The sequence below is a fragment of the Drosophila nasuta genome, chromosome 3 (genome assembly GCF_023558535.2).
Source record: "Drosophila nasuta strain 15112-1781.00 chromosome 3, ASM2355853v1, whole genome shotgun sequence".
Lineage (NCBI taxonomy): Eukaryota > Metazoa > Arthropoda > Insecta > Diptera > Drosophilidae > Drosophila > Drosophila nasuta.
The window spans coordinates 14385158-14396356 of NC_083457.1; the positions used below are offsets into that span (position 1 = coordinate 14385158).

General features: G+C 41.0%; 2 protein-coding genes across 4 annotated transcripts; both read right to left on the reverse strand.

The window, feature by feature from the left end:
- Positions 1–615: 615 nt before the first annotated feature.
- LOC132792689 (endoplasmic reticulum metallopeptidase 1-like) lies at positions 616–4035 on the reverse strand. Its single transcript, XM_060802137.1, has 7 exons — positions 3982–4035; positions 2996–3681; positions 1881–2812; positions 1642–1826; positions 1442–1585; positions 1179–1381; positions 616–1117 (listed from the first exon to the last, which is right to left on the reverse strand). Exons 2-7 carry the CDS (start codon positions 3679–3681, stop codon positions 667–669), a joined length of 2601 nt encoding a protein of 866 aa, XP_060658120.1. The 5' UTR covers positions 3982–4035; the 3' UTR covers positions 616–666.
- A 1971-nt stretch (positions 4036–6006) lies between these two features.
- LOC132790881 (endoplasmic reticulum metallopeptidase 1) lies at positions 6007–11199 on the reverse strand. Of its 3 annotated transcripts, XM_060799624.1 has the most exons (11): positions 11131–11199; positions 10768–10823; positions 10528–10696; positions 8397–9058; positions 7593–8337; positions 7357–7537; positions 6967–7295; positions 6798–6897; positions 6636–6738; positions 6289–6571; positions 6007–6229 (listed from the first exon to the last, which is right to left on the reverse strand). In XM_060799624.1, exons 1-11 carry the CDS (start codon positions 11173–11175, stop codon positions 6062–6064), a joined length of 2841 nt encoding a protein of 946 aa, XP_060655607.1. In that variant the 5' UTR covers positions 11176–11199; the 3' UTR covers positions 6007–6061. The 3 variants fall into 3 exon arrangements, with proteins under 3 accessions (XP_060655607.1, XP_060655609.1, XP_060655610.1); XM_060799626.1 differs by lacking the exon at positions 11131–11199 and having other exon boundaries at positions 10528–10719; positions 10773–10840; XM_060799627.1 differs by lacking the exons at positions 10528–10696; positions 10768–10823; positions 11131–11199 and adding an exon at positions 9652–10042.

Below are 11199 nucleotides of genomic sequence, written 5' to 3' on the forward strand. Positions count from 1 at the left end.
CCGAAAATTGAACAAAATATTAGTATAAGAATCAAATAGGGCTCTAATAGGGGGGTAGGTTGTTAAGTTAGGCGGGCTTATCATAATATATCGTTAAAATTTTCTGATGATTACGAATTCGCAATTGGGGACAGTTTAGTTTATGACTTGTTAATGGTTAACCGAACGATTAAGCTTTATGCCGCCACTCAAATAACTTAATGCCAACCGAAAGAGACCAAAATAAACATATACAACACTTATCAAATTGCATGGAAACTTGGGAAAGTTAACCAGAAAGTTAGCTGCAATAGTAAGAGACGACGTTGAATGTCCGCTGATCAGGATGACATGGAAAAGAATTTGCAGATTGCATATTGGTAAATATTTACCCTAATACCTAGTGCAATAATTCTTCCCAGAGGTAATTTTTTTTTATTTTCATAGATTGACGACCACAATTTGTTAATAATTTCATTCATTTTTTAAAATAGCTATTGGATGCCTCAGTGTGGGACATCGAACGAACACAAACAAACACGACATATTATCAAATTAATAAGCTAGAATTATACTATAAAATACAATCCAAAAATCCTAAAGAAATTTACAATTAGTGAATTTGTATTAAAAATATATATTTTAAATTTATTTATTAAGTCACAGTAGCGGTTTGTTTATTCATTTCTAAAATACCCAGCTCTCGTAAGAGGCCAACCAATCAGTTGTATATGACCAGTCTGGGAATGTGTCCAAGAAATCCTTAAAGTCTGATGTGTAGTACTCAGGGTGATAAAGGAAGTGAACGCTTACTGACATCTTGAAGTAAGGGCCATCTGTATTTTCAGCATCATGCTCAAACTCAAGCCAGAAGTTGAAGGGTGTCGTGACCATGGAGAACACATGGTATATAAAGTATGGGGGCGAACGGCCATCCAACAAGACGGTATCATCCACGGACCAATTGGTGATCCTTACGTTTGGCTTGGGATCAATAAATATGACAATGCGATCGCCTGTTATTATGTTGTACTCGTAACGTTTTCTGGTAGCATTTATGGACTGCCTCGAGATTTCTGTAAGTTCAGTGGTTACTGGAAACACTGGCGCTGTGTTGTGGATCCAGCGTGCACTATCTCTGTAAAAGTGTGGAAAAAGGATAAGTAAACTAGTCTTTCTAGTCAGTAATTTTGACTTACTTCCAGTCTAGCCAACGTCCACTGTAAAGCGGCAATCCACAATAAGGTTCCGAAGCACAGTTGTTTGTGAGCCAGCTTTCGGGTTCCACGTCCTTTAATGTTGTATCATAAAGTTCGGAGTACCGAGTGTCCACGGGTTGAATATAAAATCCAGACTCTCGAGTTGTCGTACTATCCTCATTGTGTAGCACTCGTTCAGTGTGCTTAATAAAATATATATTGATTTAATACAAATTTTCAATAATAAGAATACTATACTCTACCAGCACATAATATCTCTGAGTGGCAACATCCGCCTTGAATGGAAATCCAGCTGGAGTGGCGGCCAGGATGATGAATATGATGGTTATGAGGCCAAACATAGAAATAAAGATTTTCGATTTGCGAAATTTGAACAGAATCGGTATCTGAAAAAGTGAAAGGACTGTCAGTATACTAAAGCTTTTTCGATGATCAAACCTACAATAAAGGCAGCGAAATGCATCGTCATGAGAGCAATAAACAGAGCCAGGAGCATGTCGGGTTTGCTGTCGGGACCATCACGTCCCTGCATGGGCACGAAAACCAGCAGAAACTCGTAGTTCAAAAAGGTGTAGAAGAGGAAAGGCGCCAGTTGACACAACAGGTGAACGCTCATGAAGAATCGTTCTGAAAAGCACTCAATAAAAGATCAGTATATCAAGTTAAGAGTCTTTTACTTACTCTTAAAGATGAGCTTGAAGATTAGCTGCAGTAGCACTGAGATGGTGTAGAAGAACAATCCAAACATGGGAAAGAAGGCGGATCGTACGCCCATGCACATGAGGATCACACAGACGAGGACAATCAGGATGCAATGGGCATGCATGAAGCAAGCAATCGTGTCATTGAGCTTCATGTTCGTTTTGTGCTTCGTCCACTGAATGTAGAAGGCTGGCAACAGTCCCAAGCCAAAGAAGAATGGGCAGAAGTACAGTCCGAATGTCATCCAAATGCCATAATACCAAGATTCACTTAAGCCAACGGCATGCATAAAGACTGCCACGATTAAGGTCAGTCCCCAGGCAATGATCACAGCGCCCAACTGTACGAGGAAGATAACACAAAATCGAAGGACGATGGCTTTGGGAGCATCCGAATCATTCTGCTTGGTCATGAAGTAGATGGAAATGCAAATCGCAATGAGAGCAACCACAGATACAACCGTATTGATGGCAATGCTCGCAGCTTCGGTGTAGACGACCATGAACCAGCCGAGGTAGTCGAAGAAAACCGCATGTCCTTCCTCATGGGCAGCAGTGTCATCCAATTCGGGTGCGTTGGCCAGTGCCCAGGTTAGCGCCAAGACATTCTCACCCGTCGATTGGTATGTGCCTGGTGCCAGATTCTTAAAGTTGTCGAACTTAGTGTGATACACATAGCCGTTGAGGGCATGGGCCATGTCTAAGCCGGGCACGTTACCAAAGTCTCGAAAGATACGAAAGTCCGTGTCGGAGGGTATAAAGTTATTCTGGAACAACTCCTCAGCAAGGGTGACGGAGAAAGGATGGGGTGCGTGCTTCTGATAGTAGTTCATGAGCCATGGGTGATTTGGTCCTGTTTGGAATAGCACTTCTCTACCACCCGCTCCTGTAGAATCCAGATTGATAAGTGCCCTGTAAATTATATTTTTTTTTTTATTAACAGTATATATTTATTGAAATATTTATGTTTTTAATTATATTTTTACAATTTTTTTAACAAATAGGAATATGAATAATAAATTATGATTCGAAAGCCCTCTTTAATATAATATTTATGATATAATTGTAAACTCTTTATGAAAAGCATCGACTTACTTGCAATTCTTTGCCCATCTGTGCGTTGTGATAAAGCCATGTGAGCCCAACATGTTAGCCTCTTCGGCACCGTTGAATAGAAACACCACCGGATGATCCAGTGGTCGATCCGAGAGTGAAATGACACGTAAAGTTTCCAACATAATAACGGCCATAACGCCATCATCGCCAGCTCCTGGTGTCTTTACCTCAGAGTCGTAATGGGAATTTACCAGCAAATAATTATCGTTGGGCGAATCTTTTCTGCTAATTCTGACCACAATATTGGACACGTTGGCATAGCTGGTGGCCACATTCCACAGATAGAATGCTCCAGAAGCATACTGCACTTCCCACTCAAAGTCATAAAGATCGCTGCGAGACTGTTCCACAATCTTTTCAACTTCCCGCTTTATGAAGTTTACGGTGTGCACCTCATTGTTCTCAGAGCCTACCATTTTGTTGCCTATTGCCGAATACTCGGCAAGCAGATGCATGGCTCGCTCACCGATAAACTCATCGGGGTGATTGGCCTCGTCACGCACATACAACATTTTGGGATAGGAAAAGAAACTTGGTATCACTGCCGCATAGAAGATTGCGAACCAAATTGCACAAAAATTGGGGGCGCCATACCAAGGCCACTTCTTGTGCTCCTTGCGATATGCCTTCTGATCGGAAGCCAAGTCAAAGCTAGCGAAAGTCATCTAAGATAGTAGGGGGAAACCGTTTCAATAGAGCATAATTTATTGGGCAGTAAAAGGAGGGATTATTGATAGTGAGCACCACACTTTCAAGGTCGATAAGCAAAGTGATAACTTATGTCAATTATGTCGTGTAAGTTTTACCATAGTCACATTTAGCTGAACACTTTTTCCAAAAATAATGTATTTGTATTATATTTGCTTATTTAATTTCACTTGTTCACTTCCTTGCATGCGTGTCACATTGTAATTAACAAGAAACCGGTGATTATATAATCTTTTCTAGTTTATTTCGAGTATTACCTTTCTATAAGGGAATCTCACGATAGAAATTCGACCGATCCACGACACGTTCTCTGAGAAACTAACTTGACTGACAAATAGGGCTCTAAAAGGGGGTAGGCTTTTAAGTTCGGTGGGCTTATCTTCAATAATAATCTTTGAAATTTCCTGAAGATTATGAATTTGCGATTGGGGACAGTTTAGTTTATGGCGTGCTGATGGTTAACCATAAGATTAAGCTTTATGTCGGCACTCAAATATCTTAATACCAATCCAAAGAAGGCGAAATAAACATTTACAACACTTATCAGTGCTCTTTGTATTGTATGGAAACTGGAGAAAGTTCAAACAAGTCAGCTGCAACTTGAAGAGTATATTAAAAGCAATTAATCCTATTTTAAGATGATGATGTGATTACAGTTTCTTTTTATTTACAATTTAAGTTGTTAAAGTGGGTTGCATAAAATAAATTTTATCGCTTATTTCCATATTTTGTAGTTTCCAAGTCTTATTAATAATACTAAATTATTACATTTTTATGAAGATTATACTTCACAGTTTGATTTGAAGAAATATTTCTAACAATTTTGTCTATAGAGAGCTTTATTGACAGACTTCTAGTCCTTAAAGTCAAAAATTCTTAAGCGTCTCATAGATTTGACACACAGTGTAGACATAAGCTTCCTGCTTGTCTATTTTTGGCTGTCAACAAGTTATGCATACCCTATATTATATGTATAGCAAACGGGTATATAAATTATTCCGTCATACAGTAGACCCCCTAATTATAGTAGTAAATTAATACTGAAAGTGTCATAAAGATATTGACTACCGAAAATATTTCTATGTACAATGACAAAGTCACAATTCCATTCGACAGACGGAACTATTCAGTATACGTCGGAGGAGGACACCAAGTGGGCGCTTATTCAACTGTATTTCTATTTGTATTTAATATGTATGACCATGGATTACGATGCTTTCACAAGCAAGTACTGTCATCATTCTCATAACGGAGTTGAGAAATTGTTGCATATACCTCAGAATATGATGGATAGTAAGACGATATCGCTCAGCGAAGTCATCAGCATTCGAGACTTTTGGAATTGCATGGATGGTAACTGTATGGTAAAAAGTTTCTAAATGGGACTTTATTTCTGGGTCCTCGAAGACTACGCCAAGAGAGAAAAATTGTCCCCTGAATGATGCTTTCGCCAGATACTATAATACTTGTGTGGCATCTTACTCTAAGATTGCCGAGTTCGAGAAGCCTATCTATAAAGGGTAAGTGGTTTGTGGTTTTGCTAAGTCATTTATTACGGAAAGTATTTAATGGAGTATACTATTATACGGAGGATATTGATAAGTAAGAATACCATAAATAAAAATTCTAAATATTTTTTTTTGTAACAGTTTACACACTCGGCTGGATCTAATTGAAAACATTTTCTATCGCCTCGTCGATGGTTTAATTGATAAGGCAATACTTCACAAAAAAAATTAGTGTAGACACCCAAAAATAAATCAGATTCTTGTGAATTGTGTTTATCAACAAGCTATCAATATTAGTGTTCTTCTTAATCAGCTTCGGATAGTTATATTCTGTTTAATGTACCGTTCAGACTTTATCTTTTCATTTGAAACACTTCGAGTATTATAATTTTAAAAAATAAACTGAAAAATACCGAAATGTATTTATAATATATAAATCTCTACTGTTGACGCTGATCAAGAATATATGTATGTATATACATTTCCTGCCAGCACAAATTTATAATACCCCTCTTTTAATAATGTGAATAAAAATATACACTAAACTATATAAGCGCATAGACTAAAAAGAAAATATAATCTAAAATTGCTATCAATGATTGCTAATCTCAATATTTTGGTGCTTTCAATAGTCGTTCGATTAATAAAACACTATTTAGGCTGTCCATAATTATATTGTAAGTCAGGCCATGTCTGCTCTTTAATTTTAACCCAGTTTTAGCTTTTTATTTAATTTAAAATTTAATATTCAACATGCAAAATACATTTTAAATAAAATTGTAGAAAAAGTTGTGTTTATTTATTTGTGATTAATATTACATTAGTATAATTAATAGAACCAAGTCTCATAAGACGCTGGCCAAGGCGCAACATCAACATAGTTGGGGAAACTGTTGACGAACTTTGTGAAATCCGATGTAAGAAGTTCCTTGTGATGAATCCAAAAACCACTGACGCCCAGTTCTAACGTGGGTGTGTTCCAATCTCCACTTGGTTTCTGTTAAGCATGAGAAACACATTATCACATTCTGCAAATTTTGTTATGAGCAAATTTACCTCAACTTCAAGCCAGAAGTCCAAAGCGGCGCTACTTGCGCCATACGAGAAGTATATGTAATATGGTGGCTTATAGCCTAGACGTAGAGGTGCCTGATGGAAGGACCAGTCATCAATCCGAGAACCATTAAGTGGCTGGAAATACAATCCCATATGATTGGGACCCGTCAGCTGCATTTCGTAGCGCATTCTTGTGGTTGTCAGCTGCTTCTTTGTTACCAATTTTACCACAGGCTCTGTGCCCAAAACGGGCTCCGATGCATTGATCCATAAGCCTCGTGCTCTAAATATTAAGATTTGAATTAAATAAACCATGCGAAGATAATCTTGTGCTTATTATAGATTACCTCGTCTTATGCCAACGCATGTTGTAGAGCGGCAGACCACAGAGCATTTCCTTTTGGCAATCGTCCTTGACACTTGTAGCCAGTGTCATATTGACAACCTTATCTGCAGGTGTAAATATATTTGAAATTTGTATACACAATACTAAGAGGGAAGCAACTTACTCTTGACGGAGTATGTGCGTCTGTCCTGTGGCATGATGAAGTAACCAGAGTCCGTGCGACGAACATTGTTGTGGGTATCGTGGAAGGTGCGCTTGGCGTGCTATAAAATTCAGTTAAGGTCAAATTAATACAATGGTCGATATATTCAGTATTAATAAAAGCAACTTACCAGTACTGAGAAACGCTGCACACTGGTCTCCGGTCTGTAGGGGAATCCGAGTGGCGTTGCGGCCAGAATGATGCACAGCAAAGTGATGGCCAGCAGGGAGCAGATGATGGTCTTCGACTTACGGAACATGTTCAGCATGGGCACCAAGAAACCGCTGGTCAGCAGACCAATGGCCACACTGAAGACGGCTAAAATCAATTCAGGATTGGCGCTATCACCAAATCGTCCCAGCATGGGAATAAAAGTGACGATAAATCCGTGCGAGAAGTAAGCGAAGAAGATGAAAGGCGGCACATAGCACACGATGTGTGGAATGACCCAGGCAACATCTGCAAAGCAAGATAAAACACTCAGGAATGTCCCCAATCAAACCAAAAGTTGATAACTTACTGCGATTGTGCAGACCAGTGGAGATGTTGAAAACCACACCGACTGTGTAGAAGAGGCAGGTGAGCATGAGCACAAAGGCAGAGCGAATGCTGCAAATGGTCAGCACAAGGGTGAGCAGGGCCAGGAACAAGCAATGGCAGTGCAATAGCAGCTGAACGCGTTGTCCAATCGGGAAACGAGGCTGCATAGAAAATCGATTAAACTAATTTCCATTCAGTGTACTTTAATTTACTTACATTTTTGGTGTATTGGAAGTAAAAGGCTGGCACCATGCCCAAGCCAACGAAGAAGGGACAGAAATACAATCCGAGCATCAACCAGTTGTGTGTGAACCACGACAATGGCAAGTGTATCAGATCCATGAAGACCGCAATGATGAGCGTCAAGGCGGCACCTGCAACCACGGCCAAGATCTGCGCTGTAAACGTGTGCAGTGTGTGCTTGAGCAGCTTCTCCAGCTTGATGCCTGTATTTACGGACATCAGCTTGATGGCCAAGCCGCAGGCAACAATCGCTGCAATGGACACCACAACATTGAGAATGATGCCTTCGGTTTCCGTGTAGAAGACCAAGAACCAGCCCATCACATCATAGTAGACAGTATGTCCCTCGGCGTGTTTCGAAGTGTCCTCCAACTCTGGTGCACTGGAAATCTCGCGTATCAACGATAGAAGATTGTCGCCAGTGTTCTGGAAGCTGCCGCGTGGAAAGATTTCAGCACGATCGAAGCTAGTGTGATACACATAACCATTGTACTGATAAGCCATGTCCAGGCCGGGCACAGCGCCGTGATCGCGAAAGATGCGGAAGTCGGTGTCGGAGGGTATGAAGTTGTGTTGGAACATCTCCTCGGCCAAAGTTGAGGCATAGGGATGCTTGATGGCGCGACGATAACTCTTCATCAGCCAGGGATGATTGGGACCAGATTGAAACAGAATCTCGCGACCTCCATTGCCAGCCGAGTCCAAGTTGATCAGAGCTCTGTCAGTAAAATTAATTTAAACTTAGTAAATTTTCAAAAATCCTTTTCTTTCACTTACTTGCAGTTCTTGGCCCACTTGTGTTGGGTGATGAAGGCGTGCGATGCCTGCAGAGGATTTTCCTCGGCACCGTTGAACAGAAACACCACCGGATGCTTGAGTGCCTGCTTCGATTTGGAGAGCACACGTATGGTCTCCATCATGGTGGCCACCATGGAGCCATCATCGCCAGCACCCGGACCTGCTGGCACCGTATCGAAGTGACTGTTGACCAGCAGATAGGTGCTGCTATTAGAGCCCTTGGGACTGATCTTGACCACAATGTTCTGGATGCTCTGATACATGTTAACGGCCTCCCAGTGAATATAGCTGCCTGAGGCAACCTGCCTGTCAATCTCAATGTCATGTAGAGCGCCTACCTCAGCGCGTAGCGTGCGCATTCTGGTATTGAGCAAACTGACGGTGTCCAGCTCATTGGCCCGACTGCCCACCACACGTGGTCCGAGTGCCACCAAACTTTGCAAATTGTTCTCCGCGCGCTCGGCAATGAAACGTTCCGGGTACTTGGCCTCATCCTTAATGGTGAGAGGGCGTGGCAGGTGATTCGAGGCAGGTATGGATATGGAACAATAAATGAGCAACCAGAAGCCAATAAAAGCCGGCGCCCAATACCATTTTATCTTGTCTTCGCTGATAAAGACGCGTTCGCAGCCATTGGGTTGCTGTAGAAAGAAAAAAAGAAACGGCAACAATGGGTTAGTCTTTGAAGTGGTTGCAGGTATTTTGGCTAGTGGCGGGGTAGGTGAATCATTTATTAATTAAAGCGACTTCGATGTTGCGGATCGCACAAGTTATGTGTTAACAATGTATGTATTATATACCAGTTAGATTTAATCCATCACGTTTTTATCTTATCGGCTGTCCGACATTGCCAGGTGTTGGTTGCCTCTGCAACTGTTGCCACCGAGTTGACATTGCTGCCACGATAAGCAATAAAAGGGGGAAATAAATAGTTTTTGGTGTGGCTGCCACAGACCCAGACCGAGACCGAGACCGAGACCCAGACCTAATAATACTCCAAAATATTACGAGAATTGGCAACTGCCTAATCAACACCCTCGTTTGCTCAACAGTTTTAATACCCAACCCACTGCATTACCACCATTAACTAATCTTATCAAAAAGTATCTACAATTTAGCTTGTAGACACTCGCACTCACACAGGCATTTGCAAATGCCTCTTTTAGTTTGTTCTACTTCTTGAAGCGATAATTGATTGCCCTTGATGTGGGATTTGGACTGTCGCTCAGCTCACCTTATCATCCAGCTGCAGTTCACCATGTCGCAACAATGGATCTGTGTTACTGGTATCCGACGTAGGCGTTAGAACGCGACGCCGCACTTTATCACTGCTCATCGAGTCTTTTGCCTCTTCTTCAATTGCCTCTTGCCTCTTCTTCAATTCTTCAACCAGTTCCAGTGTGTTTGTTTTTTTGTGTATACGACATACGACAGATACTCTAGCGAGTTGTCTCTCCCGCTCTCTCTCGCTCTCTCAATCAGCTGCTCTCGCGATCTGTTGCTCTTTGAACTACTCGTGGAGCGAACTATAATAAATAGTTCGACTCGCGTGAACGTTCTTTGCCTGGCTAATAGAAATTGGACGCGGTCTGCAGCTCGCAACGTTTGGACTTCGACTGATCCGCTTCAACTAGCTGAAGGTTCAGCAAACGTAACAAGCCGTCGATATCGATATGTGCATATCTTATCAAACAGGCTACCTCAACTCTAAAGGTACTCTGCAAGGCAGAGCATATTACCAACGCCAATAGCCAAACAAACAATTTCAGTCTTAGTTTGCAGTCCGTCTCGAGTCGATCGCAAATTGGTTTTATTAATTTTACCTGGCTTAAAGTTTGACGTTGTTGTGCAGTTTGTAAAACAAGGCAAATGTCATCCGATAGACTCGCAATTGTTTGGCCATTGGATCACGAACAGTTTTTGTTTGAAAGTTGACCCCTTTCAAACATTAACTAAAAACACAAGTGCGTATCGCATAAATCCATGCAGGATGTCAAAGTTGAATAAAGTTGTGCAACTACACAGTCGTATGCGCTGTATGTTGTAGCACGTCCTGAGCCCCGAACACTGGGTAATCCCAGCAAAAGTTTTGATTGTTTTTAATTTGTACCTTGGCAACTTTTTCCTGTGCTTCACTGCACATTGTAACTCCTAAGCTCGGTTGTTGCTGCTTCTGCTGCTGTTGCTGCTTTTGTTGCTCTTGCCACTGCTGCTGATACTGCTGGCGTCTAAACCAGAAATGTCGACGACGCACTTGCTTCGTTTCCATGTTAAAGCCTCTGTTTCAGCGTCAACGCAAACACTAGTTAATGGATAAAATGACTAGGCGGATTTTTTTAATAATATTCACTTTACTTTTCGACAGAGGCAGTCCGTGTGTGTTGTGCCAGCTTCAAAACTGTATGCCTAAATAAATAAGAATTTGTGTTAACTATTTGAAGAGTGAGTCAATGAATGAAAGAGAGATCAACAGAGATTTCCGATGTCTCCCAACTACTAAATATGGCATAGCTTAAGCTTCAGCAATAAAAGTATGCAACGTTTAATTAATGCGTTTAATAAAGCGCACAAAACTGTAGCATACTTTCGTGCTGTGCTTTAATAAGCAACCGGCTATTAAATGAATATTGCGCACTTAATAACGGCACTTATCATTTAAGAGGTATGCATACTCACAGGCGGGACTTTCAATTAAAATCTGGTGCATACTTACAATTTGAAATATCATGTATACGGGCGTTACGGGCGAACGTAGCATATTCCCCCATAAATATTGCTCCAA

Coding starts and splice junctions, on each gene's coding strand:
- LOC132792689 (XM_060802137.1), bottom strand. CDS start 3,681: ATGACTTTCGCTAGCTTTGACTTGGCTTCCGATCAGAAGGCATATCGC. Junction 1,586..1,641: donor TGCATTTCGCTGCCTTTATT/GTAGGTTTGATC, acceptor TCACTTTTTCAG/ATACCGATTCTGTTCAAATT. Junction 1,382..1,441: donor CTCAGAGATATTATGTGCTG/GTAGAGTATAGT, acceptor TATTTTATTAAG/CACACTGAACGAGTGCTACA.
- LOC132790881 (XM_060799624.1), bottom strand. CDS start 11,175: ATGCTACGTTCGCCCGTAACGCCCGTATACATGATATTTCAAATT. Junction 7,538..7,592: donor ACTTCCAATACACCAAAAAT/GTAAGTAAATTA, acceptor TTTTCTATGCAG/CCTCGTTTCCCGATTGGACA. Junction 6,739..6,797: donor ACGCACATACTCCGTCAAGA/GTAAGTTGCTTC, acceptor TTACACCTGCAG/ATAAGGTTGTCAATATGACA.